The sequence below is a fragment of the Equus asinus genome, chromosome 2, assembly GCF_041296235.1.
Source record: "Equus asinus isolate D_3611 breed Donkey chromosome 2, EquAss-T2T_v2, whole genome shotgun sequence".
Classification (NCBI taxonomy): domain Eukaryota; kingdom Metazoa; phylum Chordata; class Mammalia; order Perissodactyla; family Equidae; genus Equus; species Equus asinus.
In genome coordinates this window covers 34,307,323-34,335,127 of record NC_091791.1, presented here as the reverse complement: position 1 = coordinate 34,335,127, position 27,805 = coordinate 34,307,323, and the positions used below count along the sequence as shown (strand labels likewise).

At 36.3% G+C, this 27,805-nt stretch overlaps 1 protein-coding gene across 2 annotated transcripts in view; it reads right to left on the bottom strand.

Annotated features, from left to right (window-relative positions):
- Positions 1-23,671, bottom strand: part of LOC139040378 (cytochrome P450 2C19-like) — a 32,190-nt gene extending 8,519 nt beyond the window's left edge. The window contains exons 1-8 of one of the 2 annotated variants that reach the window (XM_070486751.1): positions 23,596-23,671; positions 23,279-23,475; positions 21,918-22,083; positions 21,600-21,749; positions 11,696-11,856; positions 10,331-10,507; positions 3,206-3,347; positions 211-398 (exon numbers count right to left, since the gene is read on the bottom strand). In XM_070486751.1, the coding sequence (XP_070342852.1) occupies positions 211-398; positions 3,206-3,347; positions 10,331-10,507; positions 11,696-11,856; positions 21,600-21,749; positions 21,918-22,083; positions 23,279-23,446 (1,152 nt within the window). In that variant the 5' untranslated portion in view covers positions 23,447-23,475; positions 23,596-23,671. Of the gene's footprint in view, positions 1-210; positions 399-3,205; positions 3,348-10,330; positions 10,508-11,695; positions 11,857-21,599; positions 21,750-21,917; positions 22,084-23,278; positions 23,543-23,595 lie in introns of those variants that run through there. The other variant, XM_070486753.1, reaches the window with a different exon arrangement.
- Between the last annotated feature and the right edge of the window lie 4,134 nt (positions 23,672-27,805).

Here is a 27,805-nt window from a genome sequence, read left to right as displayed (position 1 = left end):
AGAAGAAATCTGCAAGACTTACACTGCCAGGTATCAAGAGCTGTTATAAAGCTTGTTAGCCCAAATTACATACAATACAAAGTCCTTCAAAGCTGCCAAATGCATGATTTTTGCATTTCTCTCTTCTTGTGTTGGTAGAAGAGTGGAACTGTATTGTGAATATGGGAACTTCAAAAATGTTCAGGTCACTATAAGAGAAACAAATCTTACCTTGGGGATGAGGTAGTTTCTGAACTTTATATCTTGTGTCACTGCGTGAGGCAAGTTGGTGGGAATGAGGTCAATGTATCTCTGAATCTCGTGCACCACAGCATCCATGTAGGGCATGTGGCTCCTGTCCTGCATGCAGGGGCTTCGGTGTCTGCCAATCACGCGGTCAATCTCTTCCTGGATTTTGGCTGATAAGACACAAGTAAGATTAATGGATAAGAAGTAAAATGGCTCATTTGCCACAGCAATTTGGGGTTACATTAACAATTATGAAGGTTTTCCAATGTCACTACAAATGTAATTTGTATGCCTGTAAGTACACCTAGATTTGGAGAATCGCTATACTACAACATATAACTCTCCTACAAGGTAGGCATTAGATGTATCTGTACATACCTACACATTACCATTAGGGATAATTAATACAAATAGAAATGATGAAATTTTACAAAATATGAAGCATTATCACATAATTAACTCAAGAAATTATTGTCACTGCAGAAAGAAAAACAGGAATAAATATTAATTTACATAAAAATAATACACAATGTTTTAGTCTGTATGGATGTAAGTCTTTGTGTGTGTGTTTGCATGTGTGCACACGCAACTTGCAGTGGATCCCTTTCAACCCCCCACTCCCCAGATACAGCCTCTGAATCACTCTAGCAGTTTCTTCTGAAATGTATATTCATATTTCTAAATAGTGACTCTTTCTGATTGTACTTATTCATTTATCCAACTTTAGGCCTTATCTAATGAAGTCATGGTATGAGAGATGAAGATTTACATCTCCATTTCCACTCCACACAAAATACACATGAAGAGACACACACACAAGCATATACACACACTTCACCTCATTCCACTTTCACCTATACGTTTTGATCATAATTCTGAGTATATCAATACACATTGTTTATGCCATGATAACCACATAAATATTGTTCACTGGTAAGATAACTATGATTATTTTTCACTTTGCATATTTTGAAGTTATTTTTAAACAATTTATATCAATTCCTAAATTTCTCGTTGCCTATTTAGAATTGTTCCCAAATGATCAGGCAGATGCTTTAAACTCCTAGTAACAATTTTTTCAAATGCTCAAACCTCAGATTGTCAACCATTTCTCTCTTATTTTTCTTAACTTCCTTCACACTTGCTTTATCTATCTAGTACAATGTAAACTGGTTGTTTCCCAGGCCTGGGCTCAAGTACCCTCCCTGAAACTTCCATCCTCCTACAGGAGGTCTTCCAATTCCTGGAGTCCATGACCCTGTCTGACCTGGTGTCAAGTATTTGGATGGCTTATATCCTCCAGTATCCCTCTGAGAAAGTGGAAAGAGGAAGTAAAATTTTTAGTTAACATGCACATGTGAAAATATGTTTTTTCTACTAATACACAAGATGATAGTTACTCTTGAGAATGCTGATACCATTCTATTCCTAATCTTTTATATATACGACCTGATTTATCTCTGAATGTTTTTGTGGTTTTAACTTTTCCCTGATGTTCTGAAATTTCGTGATGCTGTGCTCCACGTGCATGCCTTTATTTCATTTACTCTGCTAGATACTTGGAGAGAATGTTGTATCTTGATGCTGGAATATACAGGCAATTCATTTGGGAAAACTCTCTTTCCTGTGAGAGAAAAACAATTACCTGCTCCAAAAAATTACAGAGAGAATCTGTACAATTATACAAACCTGTACACATTGTAGAGGGAGCCTCCTGTCTTCTGCCTCATTCTCCCCTAACTTATCAGACACTTGGTACTTCCAAATAGAGAGAATTGTGGAGATTTAGGGACACAAATTAGCTTTTCCATGTGGACAAATCTTCTGACATTTAGGTTCTAACTTCATCCTCTCTGCTGAGGTAATTATCACCCTTCCTTCTGCTCTCTGTGTTTCATAAATTTGTTAAAGACTTGTTGGCTGCTTCCTGTACTCCTCTTCTCAAACTTCAAAGGACTAATTAATTCTCATTTGTAATTATTTTATAATCATTTCAATGAGATCCTGACACAAAGAAAGGCAATGTATGTTTCTAATCTACTATGCACAACTGGAACTCTTTTGAGGTAAATTGGTAAAATAAAATTGTTCATAAAAGATAAAATTATTTGGGGCTGGCCCTGTGGCCGAGTGGTTAAGTTCGCACGCTCCGCTGCAGGTGGCCCAGTGTTTCGTCGGTTCGAATCCTGGGCGCGGACATGGCACTGCTCGTCAGACCACGCTGAGGCAGCGTCCCACATGCCACAACTAGAGGAACCCACAACGAAGAATACACAACTATGTACCGGGGGGGCTTTGGGGAGAAAAAGGAAAAAATAAAATCTTAAAAAAAAAAAAAGATAAAATTATTTGCCCACCAAAATTCTTATTTTGGCAAACTCAGTTTCCTGGAAACAGACTTCTGAAATAATAAAATGCCATTAAGCACGTCTTCTGCTTAAATAGCAACACCATTCTTTGAATCTAGCCTTTTGAAATATTTCTCAGACTGTGGAAATTTTCCCAGGCTGCCTCACTAAATTTCTAGAATTTCCACTTATGTTTCTGTAAAAATAGTTTCCATATTCCCTACCCCATCGTTAGAATGCTGCTTTATTTTCAGAATAAGGAAAGATTTCTGCAAGAACATAACTGCCATTCAAAGTGGCCTCTTCTTGAGAAAACCAATAAGCAATCTTTGGTCAATTCACAATGGCTGTTGCCTGACACTAATCACCTCCCAATGGAATCCAGACACTGCACCAAAACTTTATTGCTTTCCTATGACCCACACTGTCATTCACTTCTCTCAGTCACTAACCTCTATTGTGCAAAGCTGTGTCATTTTTATCCATTCATTAAGTTTCGACAAATTACAGCTCGTGGTACAGAAATTTCAATAATGAGGCTTCTAAAGAGACATAAGATGCAGAACACTAACAGTGTCTTGCCAGATTTCTATTATTAAATTCACCCTGTTCACAATCTGTAGTCATACCTGTGACCTCTGGGTGCTTTATCAGAAGCAGGAGTCCATATCTCAAGGTGGTGCTTGTTGTCTCTGTCCCAGCAGAAAATAAATCAAATACAGCGTTTATCAAATTTTCAGTAGTAAATTCAGACTGTAGATTGTGCTTGTCCTAGGAATGATTTATTGCAATTATTTGCAAATTAGTTTGCCAGCATATTTAATTACAATAAATGCAAAATAACGTAGATTGTTATAAAGTTAAGCCATCATTGAAACTGAATAGTGCAGTATTAGAAAAAGCCACTGTATGGTATGGTAGATTGCGGAATACTTGGCCCAATCTTCGTTTCCTACTCCATGACTCCTTGCTTGCCTAAAAATTTCATTTACGATTATTTTTTTTTTAAGATTTTATTTTTTTTCCTTTTTCTCCCCAAAGCCCCCCAGTACATAGTTGTATATTCTTCGTTGTGGATCCCTCTAGTTGTGGCATGTGGGACGCTGCCTCAGCGTGGTTTGATGAGCAGTACCATGTCCGCGCCCAGGATTCGAACCAATGAAACACTGGGCTGCCTGCAGCAGAGCACGAGAACTTAACCACTCGGCCACGGGGCCAGTCCCACATTTACCATTATTTTTGCAGTTATCTGGGCCATATAATATATTTTTGGCAAATGAGATCAAGCAAAATCTTATTGGTGCCACTTCTCTTTCCTTCTTCTTACTCAAAACACAGAGGCGAAAGTGGAGGGGAGGTAGACATCATTTTGGGACAGCAATATTTAAGCATGAAGATGAAGGCCTGTATACTAAGTATGGTGAAGGATAATGGAAGGTGCTTGACCCTGTGATGAGTCAGGGCTACTGTACTAACCCTAGAATGGTTCACTACAAGACTCTACGTATGTAAGATAAATCAGCAAACTATTTGTTTAAGACATTGTTAATTGGATTTTCTCTTATTTGTAAGTAAATATAATCTTAATTGATTCTAATGAGTAAATTAGAGCCATATCATGGAAGATGTAATAAGCCTAAATCAAGAGTATGCAGTTCTCTTTTTTTATTTTTTTGAGGAAGATTAGCCCTGAGCTAACATCTGCTACCAATCTTCCTCTTTTTGCTGAGGAAGACTGGCCCTGAGCTAACATCCATGCCCTTCTTCCTCTACTTTTTTTATACGTGGGACACCTACCACAGCATGGCTTGACAAGTAGTGCCATGTCCGCACCCAGGATTGGAACTGGCGAACCCTGGACCGCCGAAGCGGAAGGTGCGAGCTTAACTGCTGCACCACCGGGCCGGCCCCAGTTCTCTTTTCTTTTAAAGAGCTTAGCTGGATTCACTATTACCTAAAGATTCATTATGAAATTGAAATTGTACAACAGCTAAGATGGCAGTACATCCTAGAACAGGTTATAGAGAAAGAGAATGGATTCACAAAAACAAGATGAGGCTGACCACTATTGTATTCCAGATGTAAGGCAATAGGCAACTTGGTCTAGGAAACAAGTGCAGGGATGAATAGAAATTATAAATATGAGGGACACCACAAACATGAAGACAGAGAGTTCAGGCATTAATTCCCCAGAAGAGAAAGTTGAGGGTAAGGGTAGTGCAGATGCTAAAGATAAGGGACAGAATAAATGGAACTCTCAACAATTGGTGATTGGAAGAGGGAAAGCACTTGATAAGGACAACTAAGGTTGATTTAGGACTGAGGGGATTATGTGACACAAAAGTGACAACAAGAGGTTAATTTTTAATGTTGACTAGACAGTCAAAAAATATATGTTTAGTCCTTAGGCCAGCATTAATTTAACGGTGCTCTTATAATCTCCAGGTGACCTGTGGCATGTCTAATATTATGTAATCAACAACATTAAGACAGATTTAACCCTCTGAACAGATGTACTTCCTAGACAGAGACAGTTATAGCCCTTATTAACATTGGCTTTCCATGATTTTCTAAGCTTTTCAAATCAAAATTACCTTAAAGTCAGTAAGAAGAGCAGTATACTCATAAACTAATATTAATATTTTATCTGTTGACATGAATTTGGATATTTAGTGGCAATGTGCATATATTCAAACAAAATTAAGCTAGACTATATAGAGCAATGTTGAATGAAATCAAAGAAGACCTAAAAATATAGAAACAAATTCCATGTCATGAATCAAAACACTTAATATTGTTCAAGTGGCACAAAGACGGCAGAGTAGAAAGTTTCAGAAATGACTCCCTCTACAGAAAGAACTATTGACCTGGTATGAGCTTCTGAAGCAACTATTTTGGAACTCTGGAGTCTAGCTGAACACTTAGAGCATCCAGGGGAGTGCTTGATGAGAAAGAAGTTCATAAATTTTCCTTTCAGTTATTATGTTTTTCAGCTCTTATTGATTCTTTCTTATATTTTCTATCTCTTTGTTGAAGCTTTCACTGTGCTCATTCATTCTTCTTCCAAGTTCAGTGAGCATTTTTATGACCATTATTTTGAACTTTTTATCAGATAGGTTGCTTATCTCCATTTTGTTTAGTTCTTTTTTCTGATATTTTGTCTTGTTCTTTCATTTGACTCATATTCCCCTGTCTCCTCATTTTGACTAACTCTCTGTGTTTGTTTCTATATATTACCTAAATCAGCTACTTCTCACAGTCTTGAAGGAGAAGGCTTGTATAGGAGAATTCCTATGGGACCCAGAAGCTCAGTCTTTTCTGGCCACCTGAGCCAAGCACTCAAGAGGCATCCCCTATGTGATCTGCATGAGACATCCTGTTGCAGCCAGGCTGTAACTGTGGAATGTTGATCGGGGCTGGCTTTCAGCCCGCTGCAAGGTGCAGTCATGACCACTGTGGTGCATTGGTAGAGGAGGCAGGCCCAAGGCCCAGTTTCTGGTTTCATCCATACCTGCCACAAGCACATTGGCGAGTGGGGTTTGCCTTGGGCTTGCTGCTAGGTGCATCTTTGAACCACTTTCACACATTAGTTGATGGAGTAAGTCAAAGGCTGTCTTCTAGGTATGTCTGTGACTGCTGTGACACATTGGTGGGCAAGACTGGTCCCTCGTCTGTCTGAAAGGCATGTCTGTGACTGCTGCAGTGATTTTGTGGGTGGGGTTTTCACTGGGGTGCACCCACTGGCACTAACAGATTAGAGGGAGAATTTCAAAATGGTACCCATCAGTGCTGGCATTAGCAAGGTAGACTGAAATCACAAGAATGGCTCCTGTTACTGTCTCAGTGCCTGGGGGAAGTTTCTGCTGATTCGTGCCTCTCTGGCCAATCCTTTAAAGTCAGTAATGAGTCTCCTTTACCTATATTTTATGCATTTTCCAAACTGCTGTCTTTGGGCTGGTTTACAGGTTGAGTGAATCAGCAGGCAAGCACTTTTAAGAGTGGGTTTTCCATTTCCTATTGTTTTATAGTTTTCCTGGACATATCCCCATTGATTTTCGAAGCCCAGTGTTTGAGGGGCTTGTCTCTCTTATGCAAGATCTAAAGTTTGTGGTGGCTGATGTGGAGCTCAAATCCCTTGTTCCTAAGGGGAGCAATTCATACCTTTGAGATCTCTCTAGATTGTGAATTGCAGTGGCTGCGGTGTGTTTTTTCTTTGGTGGGCCCATAACTCTACTTTTTTTTTAAATTGTTTTGATGCTGCCCCTTTATCACTCATTGTGGAGGCTCTGTTCATCCAATCTTCAGGTCCATTTCAGAAGAAATTATTCCAAACCGTTGTAGATTTGGTGTTTGTGGGAGGAGGTGAGTTCAAGATCTTCCTATGCCATGATCTTGAGCCTCCTTCTATTTACATAATGAATCTAAAATGAATTGTAGACCTACATGACCAAGCTAAACTTATACCACTGTTAGGAAGAAACAGAGGCATAAATCTTTGTGACCTTCTATTAGGTAATTTTTCTTCAATATGACACCAAAAGCTCAAGCAACCAAAGAAAAACAGATAAAGTGAACTTCATCAAAACTAAAAAGTTTTCCACTTTAAAAGACATCAAGCAATAAAAAGATAACTCACAGAATGGAGAAAACATTGGTAAATTATCTGATAAGGAATTTCTATCTAGAATACGTAAGAACATTTACAACTTGATAATAAATAAAAACAAATAACCTGAGAGTAAAAGGGGAAATAATTCCAAGATTATCTATCTATCTATCTATCTATCTATCTATATAAATGGCTAATAAAACCATGGAAAAGATGCTCAACATCATTAACCATCAGCAAAATGCAAGTCAAAATACAATGAGAGACCATTTCACATCCATTAAGATTGCTATAATCAAAACTACAGAAAATAGCAAATGTAATGGGGATATGGAGAAATTGGGACCCTCATATGCTTCTAGTGGGAGTATGAAATGGCTCAGCTACTATTCTGCCTGTGTTTTCTTCTAAGAGTTTTATAGTTTTATCTCTTCCATTTGGATTTTTGATCCAGCCTCAGTTCATCAAAAGATTAAACATAGAGTTACAACACGACCCAGGATTTCCACTCCCAGGTATATATCCAAGAGATATAAAACCATAGGTCCACACAAACAGTTCTACAGAAATGTTTATAGAAGTATTATTCATAATAGCCAAAAAATGGAAGAACTGAAATATCCATCAATTGATGAGTGAATAAATAAACATAGTATACCCATACAATGGAATATTATTCATCCGTAAAAAGGAATGAAGTCCTGACACATGCTACAATGACGATAAACCTTGGAAACAGGCTAAGTGAAAGTAGTGCTTTCAGTTATGCCAAGTGAAAGAAGGCAATCACAAAAGTCCACACATTATAAATTCAGTTTCTCTAAAATATCCAGGATAGGCAGATCTACAGTAACAGAAAGTAGACTAGTTGTTGCCTAGGGCTGGGATGTTTGGGGAAAATTGGGGAATGACTGCTAAAGAAAGGAGATTTCTTTTTAGAGTGATGAAAATGTTCTCAAATGATGATGATGATGGTTTCAGAACTGTGAAAATACTGAAAACCATTAAATTGTGCACTTCAAGTGGGCAAGTTGTATGATATGTGAATGCTATCTCAACAAAGCTGTTACAAAAAAATTTAATCAAGATCTTAAATACATTGTGAGACCACAGAAACAATATTTTTCTTTTTTTGAGGAAGATTAGCCCTGACCTAACGGCTGCCGCCAATCCTCCTCTTTTTGATGAGGAAGACTGGCCTTGAGCTAACATTTGTGCCCATCCTCCTCTACTTTATATGTGGGATGCCTGCCACAGCATGGCTTGACGATTGGTGGGTAGGCCCGCACCTGGGATCCAAACTGGTGAACCCCAGGCCACTGAAGCAGAACATGTGAACTTAATCACTGTGCCACTGGGCTGGCCCCAAAACAATGTTGTTTTTAAATGTAGTACTCAGGAAATAACAACTTGAAATAGAAACATCAGAGATCTTACAGCTCTCCCTGACCTGAGATTAATGAAGAGGCTTCACAGCATCAAGGAAAGTCCAATAATTATAAGAAAAATATGGTGAAGTCATGTAGGTGCATTTTTCTGGGAAATTCTCCACACATTTAATCAGTTTTTCAAATTAACACACCCCAAAAAGAATGTCATTGCTTTAACAGAAAAGAAGGCAGAGAGGCAAAGTAATTTGCTTTTTCCCTCTTCTAGTTTCTTCAAACCATTTCATCTTGTTACTTTATTACGGTTATAACACATGATCTTAAGGTCTAGCTCAAATTCTAAGGGTGATTCGTTGAATATCATCTCCTTCAGCATCTGTGACTCACTTCACATCTTGCCCTAATAAGTGATTTTTCATATCTTCTCAGTGCTACAAAGTTATTGAGTAAAATAATGGTAGCCCCAGGGGAAAGAATTTTCTTCTCTGAAGTTAGCTTTTTACAAATTATGCTGGAGTCTACCTCAGCTCACATCAATGAGAACCTTGTTCCAACACAAGTGTCTTCCTGGTAATGGTATCTATTAACTTCTTTACTTAGTTTTTCAACTTGACGCTACCACTATTGAAATTCACCATTCAAATCTTTCCCACCTTAGTCGAACTTCCCAAATGGGACATTTGATCTCATCCTTGAAGTTTCCTATACAAGTCCCTGTAATTTGCCTTCCATCCTTCCCTCTCTACTAAAGCACTCTCTGTAGAATTCCTCTGGCACAAAATCTAATAAAATCCAAGGACCTTCCCAGGGATGGCATTCTTTATTTCCCAATTTTATCTGTTCCATTTCTTCTAAAATGTTGCTTCTACTTTGACTTCTATGGTACAGTCTAATTAATTCTCTCCCTAGATCTCTGAAATTTGATATGATGGATAAACCTGATTTTATTTGAGATTCCTCTGCACTTCTATGGCCCAGACCGCCATCAAGTCTAAGTTTAAAGAGATGAAAAATCTCCAAGCTAGTCCTTGAACTCCATTCTCATCATACAGATCCCTCCATAGGATAACTTTTCTTAATAATTATCTGAATTGCATTCTTGTTTTGGCTCATATTTCTTCCTGAACAAATCAAAATTTTCCATGCCAGCATTCATGCTTACACATTACTTGAGAATATCAACTTCCAACTCTTTATCATTCCAAATTCATTTTCAGTTACACTCAGTTACGGCTTCCCTTTTTCATCTACCTAATCTTTTTGCCAACACACACCTCTGAACTTTTGCATTCACCAGTCAATCCACCAGAAATTCCCTTCCCTGTCCCTCATTGAAAACATTTTAAGATCTACTCAAACCTCAGAATATTCAAGAAGCCCACCTTGGTCAAGCTGTTCCTTCCCATTCATCCATATACTGAGTACAAATGATCATTTCCATCTTCATTTTATTGCTCAATACTTTGTATTTTGTTACTTTTTGTAATTGTACCCATATCACCTGAGTTGTGCATCCTGTTCTTCCTTGAATATATTATTAGCACCTAAGAACAAGGTCCATTTATTCTAGTCATCTAACAATTCAATTTTAAATTTTCCCTGATGCCTAATGCAGATCCACCCTCACAATAAGTACTTAAAGTGCTTGGAAAGTATTTCTTGTCTGACCATTTAAACATCCCTAGTAACTACAGTATTAATCAATGAACCACAAAATGCACAAGCAGTCAAATAATTGAACTGTTGTTAACATTTACCTGTTCCATTTTGATCAGGAAACAATCAATGAAGTCCCGAGGATTGTTAATGTCTAGAGATTCTTGGTGTTCTTTTATTTTCTCCAAAAGATAACTTTTTGTATAAGTAAAATTTTTAGATAATTTATTATGACTCCCTGGGAAATACTCCATTAAAGCAGGAAAAGCATTGCAGATCTAAAAGATAAAAAAAAGTTTATTAAGTAAAAAACACTCAGTGAAGACATGTAAATCATATGCAAAGTCCTGGCTAGAGACTGTTAATATACAACCAATAAACTATGGTCTTTCCCTTAAGGGAGGAATTTCACTGTGCATATAGTAATTCTCTATGCTTACAAAAACTTCAGGAAGAGAATATGACCAAAGAATAAAATGATAATCATTTCTTAGACTTATAGATCATTGTCAAAAATAAATAACATGTTTATATCAAATCTCTCATGTGTAACATCAACTTATCCTACCAACTGGAAATATAGGGTGACATTAATTGATATGATTCACATTTTGTAGATGAGGACAGAGGTTAAGAGAGTTTGAGTAACCTGATAAAGAGCATAAGCTAGTGTCTGCTGTTTCTCACTTGCATCAAACAACCTCACAAACAGAATCAGTACGTTATTATGGAGAATGTCTTGAAAATAACAAGAAATCCAATTGAGCATTTTATGTATAAAATAACTGTGCACAAGAGCAGTTAAGTGAGTTCTCTAAGATCACACAATTATCTCTTAGACGGAATATAAGACATGGCAGCTCAGCATAGGGTGATATTGTGTTTGTTTAGGGTTCTTACACCACAAAGCCCAATCATTTTGTCATTCCTAACCCAGTTATCTTTTCAGCTAGGATCCCAACTGAAGCATCAAACATCCCCTCCCAGTTCAGAGTTTCTTAGCAGCATCTATGCTCTCAAATATTCTCCTTCCTTGATATCCTAAATTAGGATATTACTGACAAGGAATGCGATGGGGAAGTTTCTAAGTGTTGATTGAAAGGCAATCCTTGTGGGTAATGGAAGTCTTTCAGCAAGAGTTTGGGTGCCCATTGAATGCTATGGCCATATTTAGTGGACAGTCAACAAAATGACTTATGGAAATTAGTCTTTGAAATTCAGTGGAAAAACTACTGGACAGGGAGCAAACGGACTCAAATTCAAGATCTGTATTTGGGCATTCATTTTCTTGTCTGTAAAATAAAGGGCTCAGCCATCTTTCCCAGAAGTTTACTCTATGACACTAAGCTCTGGGCAGGACTGTGGTATTCAAATATCCACTTCACAGTTTTGTCCATAGAGAATTTTGGTCTTGTCAGAGAAAGGAGTATCAATGGTTTCTCAGAAAGAAAGGATCTTGGTCTCACCTGCACCCATGGGGAGCTCATAATACTGACGGCTTCATTCAATAATTTCAACAAGTTAAGAAAATTCTGATCTGTATAATCAAAACGATTCTGGAAAATAATGGAGCAGATCACATTGCAGGGAGCACAGCCCAGGATAAAAGTGGGATTGCAAGGTGAAGCTAAAGAATCGGAAACATTAAAAAAAAATTAAAATGCACATATAAAAGTGTTTGCATTTGAGATAACAGAGAAAAGTAATTTTAGAAACTTTAAAGCAATATCTCCCTAGATATTCACTTAACAGGAAAAATTGATCGTGCATTAAATCAACATATCACTTCTATATTAAACCTGAGTTGACCATTACATACTAGCCAGTTAAATAATGGTTTTCCCTATACTCTATTCACATCCACCACCTTTTTTTACATCATTCTAACCCAACATACCTCTTATTTTGGAGGGAACTAGAACACATTTAAAAAGTCCATTTCTTAATTTATCTGTGCAGAATAACTTCTATTTTCAAAGACTGTAAACAATTAAGGACTGATATAGGAAGAAAAAATTGATAGAGACTTCCAACTTTTTATATTTAATGAATAGTTGAAATAATTGTAAAACATAAGGGGAGACTAAAGAGACAGAGATTATGGGTGAATTTATGTATTTGAAGGAATAAATGTATAACAGAAGAATGCATCAATGATTTCTTGAAAAAAAACTAATGTATATGAATAACAATAACCTCAAGAAATGAGGAAAATCTCAAGTAAACAATCTTGCACAATGCTTAAAAGAATTAGAAAAAGAATAACAAAGCCCATAATCAGTAGAAGGAAAGAACTAATAAAAATCAGACCAGAAATAAATGAAATTGAATCTAAAAAGTCAATAAAGATAAGATTGATTCTTTGAAAAGATAAACAAAATTGATAAACCCGTAGCAAGGCTCACTAAGGAAAAAAGAGATAAGACTCAAATAAATAAAGTCAGAAATGAAAGAGAAGAGATTTCAACGGATGTCATAGAAATACAAAGGATTATAAGAGAATACTATGAAAAGCTATATGCAAAGAAACTGGATAACCTAGAAGAAATGGATAAATTCTTAAAATCATAGAACCTCTCTAAACTGAACCAAGAAGAAACAGAGAATCTGAATAGACCAATCACAAGCAAAGAGATTGAAACAGTAATCAAAAACTTCCCAAAAAACAAAAGTCCAGGACCAGATGGCTTTCCTGGTGAATTCTACCAAACATTCAAAGAAGACTTAATACCTATTCCTGTCGAACTCTTCAAAGAACTGAAGAGGAAGGGAATCTTCCTAACTCATTCTATAAGGCCAACATTACCCTGACACCAAACCAGATGAGTGCAAGGCACATACAAAAAATTAAGGCCAATATCCCTGATGAACATAGATCTGAAAGTGCACAACAAAATATTAGCAAATTGAAAACAACGGTACATTAAAAAGATCATACACCACGATCAAATGGTATTTGTTCCAGGGACGTAGGGATGGTTGAATATCTGCACATCAATGAATGTGACAAATCACATTAAAAAAAATGAGGAATAAAAATCACATGATCGGATCTTGTCAAGATGGCAGTGTGACGACATGCCAAAATCTGTGGGATACAGCAAAAGCGGTTCTGCAAGGGAAGTTTATAGCAATTCAGGCCTACCTCAGCAAAGAAGAAAAATCCCAAATAGACAATCTAAAAGTGCACTAAAGGTACTGGAAAAAGAACAACAAGCAAAGCCCAAAATCAGCAGAAGGAAGGAAATAATAAAAATCAGAGCAGAAATAAACAAATAGAGACTAAAAAAAAAAAATAGAAAAAATTAATGAAACCAAGAGCTGGTTCTTCAAAAAGATAGACAAAATTGCCAAACCCTTAGCTAGACTCACCAACAAAACAAGGAGGAAGGCTCAAATAAATGAAATCAGAAATGAAAGAGGAGAGATTACAACGGACACCTCAGAAATACAAAAGATAATAAGAGAATGCTATGAAAAGCTATACGCCAACAAATTGGATAATCTAGAAGAAATGGATAAATTCTGAGAAACATACAACCTTCCAAAATTGGACCAAGAAGATGTAGAAAATTTGAATAGACCAATCACCAGAAAGGAGAATGATACAGCAATCAAAAACCTCCCAAAAAATAAAAGTCCAGGACCAAATGGCTTCCCTGGTGAATTCTACCAAACATTCAAAGAAGACTTAATACCTATCCTTCTCAAACTCTTCCAAAAAATTGAAGAGGTGGGGAGGCTTCCTAACTCCTTTTACAAAGCCAACATCATCCTGATACCAAAACCAGACAAGGACAACACAAAAAAAGAAAATTACAGGCCAATATCACTGATGAACATTGATGCAAAAATCCTCAACAAAATACTAGCAAATCGAATACAACAATACGTTAAAAAGATCATACATCATGATCAAGTGGGTTTCATTCCAGGGATGCAGGGATGGTTCAACATGTGCAAATCTATCAATGTGATACACCACATTAACAAAATGAAGAATAAAAATCACATGATCATCTCAATAGATGCAGAGAAAGCATTTGACAAGATACAGCATCCATTTATGATAAAAACTCTAAATAAAATGGGTATAGAAGGAAAATACCTCAACATAATAAAGGTCATATATGAGAAACCCACAGCAAATATCATTCTCAATGGAGAAAAACTGAAAGCTATCCCTCTAAGAACAGGAACCAGACAAGGATGCCCACTCTCACCACTCTTATTTAACATAGTATTGGAAGTCCTAGGCAGAGCAATCAGGCAGGAAAAAAGAAATAAAAGGGATCCACATTGGAAAAGAAGAAGTGAAATTGTCACTCTTTGCAGACGACATGATTTTATATCTAGAAAACTCTAAAGATTCCACTAAAAAACTGTTAGAGGGGGCTGGCCCCGTGGCTGAGTGGTTAAGTTCGCGCGCTCCGCTGCAGGCGGCCCAGTGTTTCGTTGGTTCGAATCCTGGGCGCGGACATGGCACTGCTCATCAGACCACGCTGAGGCAGCGTCCCACATGCCACAACTAGAAGAACCCACAACGAAGAATATACAACTATGTACCGGGGGGCTTTGGGGAGAAAAAGGAAATAAAAAAAAATAAAAATAAATAAAAAATAAAAAAAATAAAAAAAAAACAATACTGGGAGGTGTACCAGTATTGTTAAAAAAAAAAAAAACTGTTAGAAATAATAAAGGAATACAGTCAAGTCACGGGATACAAAATCGACATGCAAAAATCTGTTGCATGTCTATACACTAACAATGAAGTAGCAGAAATAGAAATTAAGAATACAATCCCATTTACAATTGCAACAAAAAGAATAAAATAACTAGGAATAAACTTAACCAAAGAAGTGAAAGATCTGTACACCGAAAACTATAAAACAGTGTTGAAAGAAATCAAAAAAGACACGAAGAAATGGAAAGATATTCCGTGCTCTTGGATTGGAAGAATTACCATCGTTAAAATGTCCGTACTTCCTAAAGCAATCTATAGATTCAATGCAATCCCTATCAAAGTTCCAACGACATTTTTCACAGAAATAGAACAAAGAATCCTAAAATGTATATGGAACAAGAAAAGACCCCGAATAGCTGAAGGATTCCTGAGAAAAAAGAACAAAGCTGGAGGTATCACACTCTGGGATTTCAAAATATGTTACAAAGCCATAGTAACCAAAATAGCATGGTACTGGCACAAAAACAGACACACAGATCAATGGAACAGAATTGAGAGCCCAGAAGTAAACCCACGTATTTATGGACAGCTAATATTCGACAAGGGAGCCAAGAGCATACGATGGAGAAAGGAGAGTCTGTTCAATAAATGGTGTTGGGAAAACTGGATAGCCACATGCAAAAGAATGAAAGTAGACCATTCCCTTACACCATGCACAAAAATCAACTCAAAATGGATTAAAGACTTGAATGTTAAATCCGAAACCATGAAACTTCTAGAAGAAAATATAGGCAGTACACTCTTTGACATCAGCCTGAGCAGCATATTTTCAATCCCATGTCTAACCAGGCAAGGGAAATGAAAGAAAAAATGAACAAATGGGACTACATTAAACTAAAAAGCTTCTGCACAGCAAAGGAAACCATCAACAAAACGAAAAGGCAACCTAACAATTGGGAGAAGATATCTGCAAACCATATATCAGATAAGGGTTTAATATCCAAAATATACAAAGAACTAATACAGCTCAACAACAAAAAAACCAACAATCCCATTATAAAATGAGCAAAAGATATGAACAGAGATTTCTCCACAGAAGATATATGGATGGCCAACAGGCATATGAAAAGATGCTCAACATCATTAGCTATCAGGGAAATGCAAATCAAAAGTAAAAATGAGGTATCACCTCACTGCGGTCAGAATGGCTATAATTAACAAGACAGGAAACAACAAATGTTGGAGAGGATGTGGAGAGAAGGGAACCCTTGTTCACTGCTGGTGAGAGTGCAAACTGGTGCAATAATTATGTAGAGCAGTATGGAGTATCCTCAGAAAATTAAAGATAGATCTACCATATGATCCAGCTATTCCACTGCTGGGAATTTATCCAAAGAACTTGAAAACACAAAGGCATAAAGATACTTGCACCTCTATGTTCATTGCAGCATTATACACAATAGCCAAGACTTGGAAGCAACCTAGATGCCCATCAAGAGACCAATGGATAAAGAAGATGCGGTATTTATACATGATGGACTACCACTCAGCCATAAGAAATGATGAAATCCGGCCATTTATGACAACATGGATGGACCTTGAGGGTATTATGATGAGTGAAATAAGTCAGAGGGAAAAAGTCAAATACCATATGATCTCACTCATAAGTAGAAGATAAAAATAATGACAAAGAAATACAATGCAACAGAGATTGGATTGGTGGTTACCATAGGGGAAGCAGGGAGGAGGAGCGCAAAAGGGGTAATTAAGCTCACATGTGAGAGTATGGACTATAATTAGTTTTTGGGTGGTGAACATATGTAATCTACACAGAATTCGAAATATATTATGATTTACATCTGAAAATTAAAAAATAAACATTGTTCAACCTCAAAACAAACAAACAAAAAATCACATGATCATCTCAACAGATGCAGAGAAAGCATTTGGCAAGATCCAACATTCATTTATGATAAAAACTCTCAATAAAATGGTATGGAAGGAAAGTACTTTAACATAATAATGGCCATTGATGCCAAAACCGCAGCAAACATCATACTCAATGGTAAAAAACTGACAGCTGTTTCTCTGAGAACAGAAACAAGACATGGAAGCCCACTCCATCCACTCTTATTCAACATAGTACTAGAAGTTGCAGCCAGAGCAATAATACAAGGAAAAAATTAAATGTGATCCAAATTGAAAAGGAAGAAGTAAAACTGTGACAATTTGCAGATGACATGATTCTATATATAGAAAACCCTAAAGAATCCACCAAAAATTATTAGAAATAATCCACCAATGCAGTGAAGTTGCAGGGTACAAAATCAACATACAAAATCAGTTGCATTTCTATACACTAATAACAAACTAACAGAAAGAGAAATCAGGAATACAATCCCATTTACACTCATAAAAAAGAATAAAATACTTAGGAATAAATTTAACCAAGAAAGTGAAAGTCCTAAACACAGAAATCTCTAAGGTATTATTGAAATAAATTGAATAAGACATAAATAAATGGAAAGATATTCCATGCTCATGGATAGGAAGAATAAATATAGTTAAACTGTCTATATTGTCTAAAGAAATCTACAGATTCAATGCAATCCCAATCAGAATCCCAATGACATTCTTCATAGAAATAGAAAAAAGAATCTTAAAATTTATATGGAACAACAAAAGACCCCAAATAGCCAAAGCAATCCTGAGAAGAAAGAACAAAGTTGGAGGTATAACATTCCCTGAATTAAATTATACCACAAAGCTATAGCAATCAAAACAGCATGGTACTGGCAGAAAAACAGACACATAAATCAGTGGAACAGAATTGAGAGCCTAGAAAGAAAATCACGCATTTATACTTAGTTATTTTTTGACAAAGGAGCCAGGGGCATACAACGGAGAAAGGAAATCTCTTAAATAATTGCTGTTGGGAGAATTGGACAACTAGGTGCAAACGAATGAAAGTAGACACCACCTTACACTATACACAAAAATTAACTGAAAGTGTATTAAAGCCTTGAATGTAAGACTTGAAACCATAAAACTCCTAGAAGAAAATATGGGCAGTATACTCTTTGGCAATGGTCTTAGCAGTATCTTTTTGAGTTCCATTTCTACTCAGTGAAGGGAAACAAAAGAAAAAACAAACAAATTGGACTACATCAGACTGAAAAGCTTCTGTGAGGCAAACAAAACCATCAACAAAACAAAAAGACAACCCACCAACTGGGAGAAAATATGTGCAAATCATATATTCGATGAGGCATTAATTTCCAAAATTTGTTACGAACTCAGACAACTCAACAACAAAAAATGAACAATCTAATCAAAAAATGGCAAAGGATATAGACAGACATTTTTCCAAAGAAGATATACAAAACATTAATGTGTAAAGATATATTCACCCTTATGTTCATTGCCTCATTTTTCACAATAGTCAAGACTTCGAAACAAGCTTAGTGTCCATCAAGAGATGAATGGATAAAGAAAATGTGGTGTATATATCTACAACAGAATACTACTGAGCTATAAAAAGGGTGAATTCTTGCCATTTGCAACTACATGGACGGAACTTGAGGGTATTATGCTAAGTGAAATAAGTCAGATGCAGAAAGTCAAATTTGTTATAATCTCACTCATAAGTAGAAGATAAAATCAACAACAATAAACAAACACATAGATACAGAAATTAGATTGGTGGTTACCAGAGGAGAAGGGGAGAGGAAGGCAAAAGGAGTGACAAGGCATGTGTATATAGTGATGGATGATAATTGGTCTTCGGGTGGTGAAGAGGATGTAGTGTACACAGAAATCAAAATACAATGATGTATATGTGAAATTTATATAATGTTATAAACCAATGTTACCTCAATAAAAGAGTTAGCCAAATTAAAAATAAAATAAAATTCCTTAATCAAAAGAAAAGAATGGACAATGAAAACAAGACAATTTCATTTTTAAGGAATCATTGAAGAGTAAACATTTTACATCATAACGTTATTTGACCACTACTAATTATCACAGTAGATATTATGCAAAATAGACTGGAAATTTACAATACCCTTATTGAGTATATTAAAATTGTATACTTTCTTGCATCTTACATTTGCTTTCCTCAAAAGAACTTTATAAAACACAGACGTATTTTGTATGGCAAAAGAATTCTGGATAAAGCATATAAAATTCTTTTAAAAAAAGATATACAGATGTCCAAAAGGTACATGAAAAAATGTTCAACATCACTAATTATTAGGAAAATGCTAATCAAAACTCCAGTGAAATATCAACTTACACTGGTCAGAATGGCAATAATTAACAAGACAAGAAATAACAAGTGTTGGAGAGGATGTAGAGGAAAGGGAACCATCATGCACTGCTGGTAGGATTGGGAACTGGTGAAGCCACTATGGAAAAAGAGTATGGAGGGGTCTTGAAAAATTAAAAATGGAAATACCATATGACCCAGCTATCCTACTGTGAAGTATTTATCCAAAGAACAGGGAATCAACAATTCAAAGAGATTTACACATCCTTATGTTTGTTGTAGCATTATTCACAATAGCCAAGACTTCGAGGCAAGCCAAGTGACCATCGATGGATGAATGGATAAAGAAGATGTGGTAGATATAAGCAATGGAAGACTACTGAGCCACAGAAAAAGACAAAAGGGTGTCATTTGTGACAACATGGATGGACTTTGAGGGTATTATGATAAGCAAAATAAATCAGAGAAAGACAGATGCCATATGAATTCACTCATATGTGGAAGATAAACAAACACACATGTGGATAAGGAGAACAGATTGCTAGTTACCAGAGGAGAAGTGGGTTGGGGCAGGGTAAAAGAGGTAAAGGGGCACATTTGTATGTGATGGATAACAACCAGATGATTGGTAGTGAACATTTCACTCCATACAGTAACTGAAATGTACACCTGATATTTACACAATGTTATAAGCCATTAAGACCTCAATAAAATAATTAAAAAATAAGAAGGTAGATTTGTTTATCTAAAATAAAAGTAAAATGAGAAATTTTTATTTCAAACTGAATCCAGGGTAAGGCAAACAAAAAAGTTAAAGTTGATAAATGGAGTCCTTTTACTTCCTCATTTCATATATAGAAAACAAAAGCAGTTTTCTGCAATTAGGAAATACAGTGCTCCACCATCACTAATTAGCCCCTAAATTTAATTTATTTGGGTAAAACTACCCTTTGTAGACCTGTGGGATATTATTCTGCATAGTCATCAACAGTACAGCGTATTTTAATAAATTTTAAAATTTGACCATCATTTTGTCAATTCTATCATTTTATAGGTGAAGAAATTAAAGTAGAGGAAAGGTTTTCTTTTTGGTGGGGAACTTTAAAATGAAATCATAATCAAATGACCAATAAACTTTATATGCAAAATGCTCCCAAATTAACTTTTATAGCTTTACTTAAAGGTAACTTGAATAATAAATGATATAAAGAAACAATAGGGCATTGAATACTAGGAAACCTGTTGAGTTATCTGCTTCTATGCCAGGCTCCTTTACACATTCTAGGGTTCTGAAATTTCAAAAAAAGTTTTATTTTAGCTAAGAAGGTGGACAATAATTTGCAACAACTAGGGGATGTGTGTATGTGAGAGAGATTCACAGGTAAAATCAGATTTGTAGTTTTTCCTTTCACTTCTTTTGGGAGATACATTTTAAAATAGGGCAAATTGGAATCAAAGCAGAAAATCAGTCATTGTGAAAAGCATGTGATAGGTTTGTAGAGTTGGCAGAGGAAGGTAAATAATTACCATTTAATTCTAATCCAAAATCCAATAAAGAGGGGGGAAAATAAGTAACATTGAAAACAGAACCAATTATAGTTAGGGAGAGGGATTAGTAGCAGTTGAAGTTTAGTTAAATGAATCCTTATAATACTTGGTATTTGTATATTTTGCAGAATTATGCTGTAGCGTATACATTCATGAAACATGTAACTCAAGACAATATAGTAAGTGGTGGCTAATATGAAATAATTCATGCTGATAGTTTTTAAATCATGCTTTGTTTATATGAAAATTATAATTGGTGAGAATTCCACAAAGATATGCCAAAGCAATTAAAACCATATAATTAAATCATAAACCATATATAGCATTATTTCTGGTGGGACTGGAGGAAGGTACGTTGGAAAAAACCATCAGACACATCAGTGAGGATGACCATACAAACACAGTCCAATTAAATGAGAGCACATGTCAGTTGGTTCAGCAACATAAGGGTGTGAAATTTTATTCACACTTGACAAGTGTTCCCTGGTGAGATGTTCTGGAATAGGTAACTCACGATTATGCTATGGGAAGAACAATGCTCTTTAACTTTTAAAAAATGACTCAAAACCTTCTACTTTTACAATCTAATGATTTGAAAATAAACAAACAAAGCTGGGACAGGACAGGATTAAATGACCTTTTATGCCCACACTGTATGCACAATCATGAGTGTACACTCACAACAAGCAGACATACACAAAATCTCCCTTGGCTCTCTGCTTTACACTCTCCTTCTTCCATCTGAGACCTCATAGCCACTACCCATAATGAAAGATTTTCCTTCCCCTGAAAAATTTTCAAGGACGTTATTAGAAAAGAGAGCTAGCTGTCTGTTAAGGTCAGAGGTAGAGAGTATGAAATCACTCACCACCAGTTTTTCTCAACTCCTCCACAAGGCAGCTGGCTTCCTGTTGAACACGATCTTCAATGCTCCTCTTTCCCATGCCAAAATTCCTCAAGGTCATGAGGGAAAAGCGCCGTATCTCCTTCCATCTCTTCCCATTGCTGAGCACTATTCCTATCAGAGGGGAAACAGAAACTGGAAGGGAGGTTCTCTACAAAGAAAAGGAAGCTGACACTTGGCACCCTTGTGGATGGGCCAAACTCTGCTGAGGAGATTTTCAAGTCTCTGTTTTCTATTTTCTCATTCCCATTACCACTGCTGAACATGCACACACACACCTACCATGTCTTTTATTATTAGTTCTTTCAACTATTGGGAAACTGCCTCTTCCAGAAAACTCCTCTCCCTGATCAATCAGGGCTTCCTTCACTGCTTCATATCCATGCAGCACCACAGTGGGCTCCAAGCCCAAATACAGAGTGAACACAGGACCATAGACTTTTGAAAGCTGGAAATGGAAAGATAATACCAGTAATAACAAAAGAAGTCACAAATTGGTCTACATTTTGTACATGATATTATCATCGTGTATTTTATATGTTTATTCTGCCATCACAGCTTTAAATACTTCTGAATTTTATTCCTAAACATGTTGATTATTATAGCTGCCACATATGGAGGGCCTATGTTATGCCATGATCTGGGCAATTGGTACACAACTTACATATAATCCTCACATCAACGCATTCAGCAAGTTTATTTGCTGTGTTTCACAAATAAAGAAATTAATGTCAGAGAAGTACAAATTCTTTTGCAGTGCACATTGGCTAATAAATAGAAGATCCAAATTTGAACTTATGTTTTGTCAACTTCTGATGCTTGAGCAATTTCTCAGTCCCCAATGTCTCCCATCTTTGGAACAATATGAGGCTAATTGCTTCAGTATCACCTGTGGAACTTCTCATTGGAATTCTGTTTTAGTAGCCTGTAATGAATACTAGAAATCTATATTTTTAAAAATGAGCACAGATGATCTAACACCTACTCCACTTTGAAAGCACTGGTATTACTAACATGGAAAGAGAGGAAGCATCACAGAGGCAATGCATGAACATATAGCATCTCATGGAAGAACAATTTCTTCTATCCTGCATCATTCATAGGGCATAGACAGCAGCTTTGTGCAGAATCCAAAAGAGCACTCTTACCACCCAATGGATCCTGAATGATTATTTCTTTCACTCAATTTTGCTGATTATGAGCCCATAGCTATTTCTTGAGATTAGACATAATTTGCTTCTTCAGAGAACTTTAATTTTCATGACTAATCTGAACAAAACCCATAGCTCATAAAGAAGGTAACTTCTTGAATAGGCTCTCTAATCTTTTTCTCCTTCAGGAAAAATATCTCAACAAATGACTATAAAACAATTTAGACCAGTGGCATTCCAGACTTTTGCCACTTTATTATTTTGATCCTATTTTAGGATTACTTAAATTTTTCTCTTCTTCCAAAATGCATTACTTCATTCCACTATCTGACAATGACAAAGAAAAAAATCAATGGAAACATCGACGTGTGCAGTATTTTCTGTACAATGATCTATTTTAATCATTTGCCACTAGGAATGCATTTTATTTAAAAGTAAAGGTTAATTTACTTACCCTTTGCAAGCCACAGAAGGAGCACAAAACATACTTACATTGAGTAAGGATTTGCTTATGTCCTTAACATCTAACCACAGGATATTTCCAATAATAGGGAGAGGAGTGGGACCAGGTGGCAGCTTCCCTTTCCTGGAGCTTTGTTTCCAGAGTGAAAGGAAAAGCAAACAGGAGAGACAGAGCCCCAGGACCACAACTGGATCCATTGTCTCTTCTTGCTTAGACAGCTGTGAGCCTGAAATCCAAATCTTTTATGACACTCTCTGTTAATTCAGCAAGTGCCCCCTCTGACGTATAAAAAGACTAACCAGTTAAATCCTCTTTATATTCTCTTTTGAGTGGACTTTTGACCCACCGATAAAGATGGAAATAAGGTGTTCTTTGGTCTTGCTCTTCTTCTTTCCGATCTCTTATCCTTGAGATTCAGGTTTAGTTTGCCTGGAATGGGCCAAGAAGTAGCAATTAAAAAACAAATAAACAAAAACCCTCACGTAGTTTCAAGTGCAGCCGAGATAAAGAACCACTGAAGTAAGCGATTTGGTCCAAAATATTGCGCAATATTCTGGATTCTCAGATTGATGACCAGTTGAGAATTTATGACTTTAGGGGAAATCAGTGAATTCTATTTCTTAAATATAAAAAATATTTATCTTGTAATGTTTTATCAAACATTAAGATACTTTCTCCTTAAAAATGTAAGCCTTTTAAATATTTTACTGTACTGTACTAACATTACAGACACCTAAACATAAAATAGCTACCATAACTCACATCTTGTATAACTATATATATATATATATATCAAGTAAAGTGCTAAGTAAATATACACATCTTTTACTATTAACCCCCCTAAAAATCACAGAAAAATAGAGTTTGTTATCTTTTATTTTTAAAATGGATAAGGGAGACACCAGGATCAGACAGTTCACAGGTGGGAGGACTGAGATTAGAACTGAGACTTCTGATGGCCACTGTGGTGCACTATTGCTTACACTACTCTGCCTCAAGAACAATTTTAGAAAAACAAAACAAAACAAAATAGTATTTACTCTGAATTTACACCCCATTGACCCTGTTCATGAGATAACAGGATTCGCATTAAATAGATGTCCCTTATTTGATTCCAAGGATAAAAAGACCATAGGTTCTCCACTCTCTCTGTCACTACAGAGGTGAAACTTGCTCAGTGTAACTGAGGGAAGAGTGAATCTCAGAGAATTTAGGCAAGGAGAGCTTGAGAACTATGGCTCCCTCCATCTCCCAGTTGCCTCCAGAGACAGCTGCTTCTGTGCTTTTTTGGCCTGTCATTGTCAGAAATAATGAAATACTGTAGTATGTAGTAAGCAGATGGAGATTGTAGACAGAACAATAGGTGTGGTGTGGCTTCAGTGAAGGATGAAAGGCAGAGACTTCATTAAACAGACCCACAGCACAGAACCACCACAACGTGCAGACCTGATAAGAGATGACATTTAGTGGTGGTGAGGATCTAAATATTACTGTAATGATATACGTTAGTAGATAACTAATGGGAAAGCTTGAACAAAGACATGCTCTGTAAAGATATCATTGTAGTGTTCCAAATTGATTAGAGCAGTTATTTCTAACCTCTTTTAGGAAGGGAAAAATTAAAATGTGTCAAGACCTCTGTTACAAACTGTTTTAGTTCTCATGTTTACAGGGAGGCTGACAAATAGAAATTTTCGCACCCATCATAATCCTTTCAGTTCTCTAAATTATCTTTGCCTAAGGCGAAATTATTCCCATTTTAATGATGAGGAAGCTGACCTTGGAGTTTCAGCATCTTGACTAGGTACACAGACTGCGGGTGGTAGAGCTCAGACCTCACATCCCCTGAGTCCTGCATGCTACCTCCAAGAAAAACATTGAGTTCAAGTAAGTTCTCCAAATTTACTGAGTGTGTACTCTGACTCAGTATTCCATGATTCACCCTAAAAAGTGACGTTAAAAATAAACATTAATTTAGTTAATGATTACAGCAACTGTTGATTAAAATGGGGTTCAGAAAAGTTTAGTTTTGTAACCTTTAGAACTTGAGTGAGTCCAGGTCTCTGTGAACCTTGTATATATGACAAAGAGAAGCAGTAATTTGCTGCTTGACTCACTTGTTTTAGTTCTCATGTTTACAGGGAGGCTGACAAATAGAAATTTTCGCACCCATCATAATCCTTTCAGTTCTCTAAATTATCTTTGCCTAAGGCGAAATTATTCCCATTTTAATGATGAGGAAGCTGACCTTGGAGTTTCAGCATCTTGACTAGGTACACAGACTGCGGGTGGTAGAGCTCAGACCTCACATCCCCTGAGTCCTGCATGCTACCTCCAAGAAAAACATTGAGTTCAAGTAAGTTCTCCAAATTTACTGAGTGTGTACTCTGACTCAATATTCCATGATTCACCCTAAAAAGTGACGTTAAAAATAAACATTAATTTAGTTAATGATTACAGCAACTGTTGATTAAAATGGGGTTCAGAAAAGTTTAGTTTTGTAACCTTTAGAACTTGAGTGAGTCCAGGTCTCTGTGAACCTTGTATATATGACAAAGAGAAGCAGTAATTTGCTGCTTGACTCACTTGGATGTAAACTCTAAGAGATATTCACCAGCTTATTTTAGATAAGATAAGTTCAGTCTCTCTCTTTAGAGTAATTGTTTTACTCCCAGAGAGACAAGTATGTCTTCCCTGCTCCTCCTTCCTTCTCCTCAGCGTCCTTCCTGGCCTTTTCTTTACTAGAATGAAAGAGTAATAGATAATTTGGAGATAAAAGATATCTCTGAGGTCAGTTAGTCTAATCTTTAATTTTAGAAATGAAAAATTTATGACTCAGTGAAGTGAAGTGTCACCAATGCATCTGTTCAAGACGTTATGTTAGAGTCCAGGTTTCCCCACTCCCAGTTCAGTGACTTCTCCCATTGAAGAGATTTCCCATTGCTGACCAAATAGATGGACAGGAGAGCATCAGTGTGAAGTCCTCCACAGTCACAAAGTAATGCAAACTTTGGCTTGGCTTGAGTTGTGGATTAGACTGTGATTTTTTAAAATTAATAGACCTTATTTTTAGAGCAGTTTTGAGTTCATGGCAGATTAAATAGAAAGCACAGAGAGTTCCCACATACTCCTTCCCACACTCACACATTGGCTCTCCCACCATCAACATCCCATACCAGAGTGGTACATTTTTTACAATTGATGAATCATCATTGGCACATCATTATTAACAAAAGAGGACAGTTTACATTTGGGTTACTCTTTGTGTTCTACATTCTATGGATTCTGAAAAATGTATACTAACATGCATCAACCTTTGTAGTATTATACAGAATAATTTTACTACCTTAAAAATCACATCCCCTGAGCTATACTTATTCATTCCTCCCTCCCTCAAATGCTCGACAACCACTGATCCTTTTACTCTCTCTATAGTTTTTGCTTTTCCTGAATGTGGTATATTTTTGGAATCATACAATATGTGTCTTTTCAGATTGGCTTCTTTCACTTAGTAATACACTTTAAAGTTTCCTGTGTGCCTTTTAATGACTAAAGAGGTAATTTATTTTTAGTACTGAATAAGATTCCATTGTATAATAGTACCAGGGTTTATTTATCTATTCACCTACTGAGGGATATCTTGGTTGCTTTCAAGCTTTATCCATTATGCATGAAGCTGCAACAAAAGTTCATGTGCAGGTTTTCGTGTGACGTAAGTTTTCAACTAATTCAGCTGATACCAAGGAGTGCGATTGCTGGATTTTATAGTAAAGCTATATTTAGTTTTTTAAAAACTGCCACACTGTTTTTCAAACTGGCCATACCCATTCCCACAAGCAATGGATGAGAGTTCTTCTTGTTCCACATCTTGCCAACATTTGGTGTTGTCAATGTTTTTAAAATTTAGCCATTCTACAGTTGCGTATCAATATTTCATTGTTGGTTAAATTTGCAACTCCTAATAATGTATGATATTGAATATCTTTTCACATATGTATTTACCATCTGTATATCTTCTTCGGTAAGGTGTCTCTCAGACTTTTTGCCCATTTTTCAATTGGGTTCTTATTGTTGAATTTTAAGAGCTCTTTGTATATTTTGTATAACAGTTCTTATCTGATATGTCTTTTGAAACTATTTTCTCTCAGCCTGTGGCTTGTGTTTACATTCTCTTGATAGTGTCTTTCATAGGCAGAAATTTTTAATTTTAATGAAGTCCAATTTATCAATTCTTTTTTTTTCATGAATTGTACCTTTTGTGTTGTATTTAGAAAGCTGTCACCAGACATCAGCAAGATGATAGAATAGAAGATTTCTCATTCATATCTCCACAAAGAAACAATAATTTGGCAGCAATTAATGGACAAAATTGCCTTTGCAGGAGCTTTAGGATCCAGGAAGGAGGTTTCAAAACCCCAGTGGAACCCAAGACTGAAGAGGGCAATTCTGAGAAGAGGCTTGCCAACCATGGTCCTGACAACAGATCTGACAACAGCTCCATCCTCCTGTGGACTCAGCTACAGCCCTCTTAGCAATGGTCCTACTTCCAGCACCAT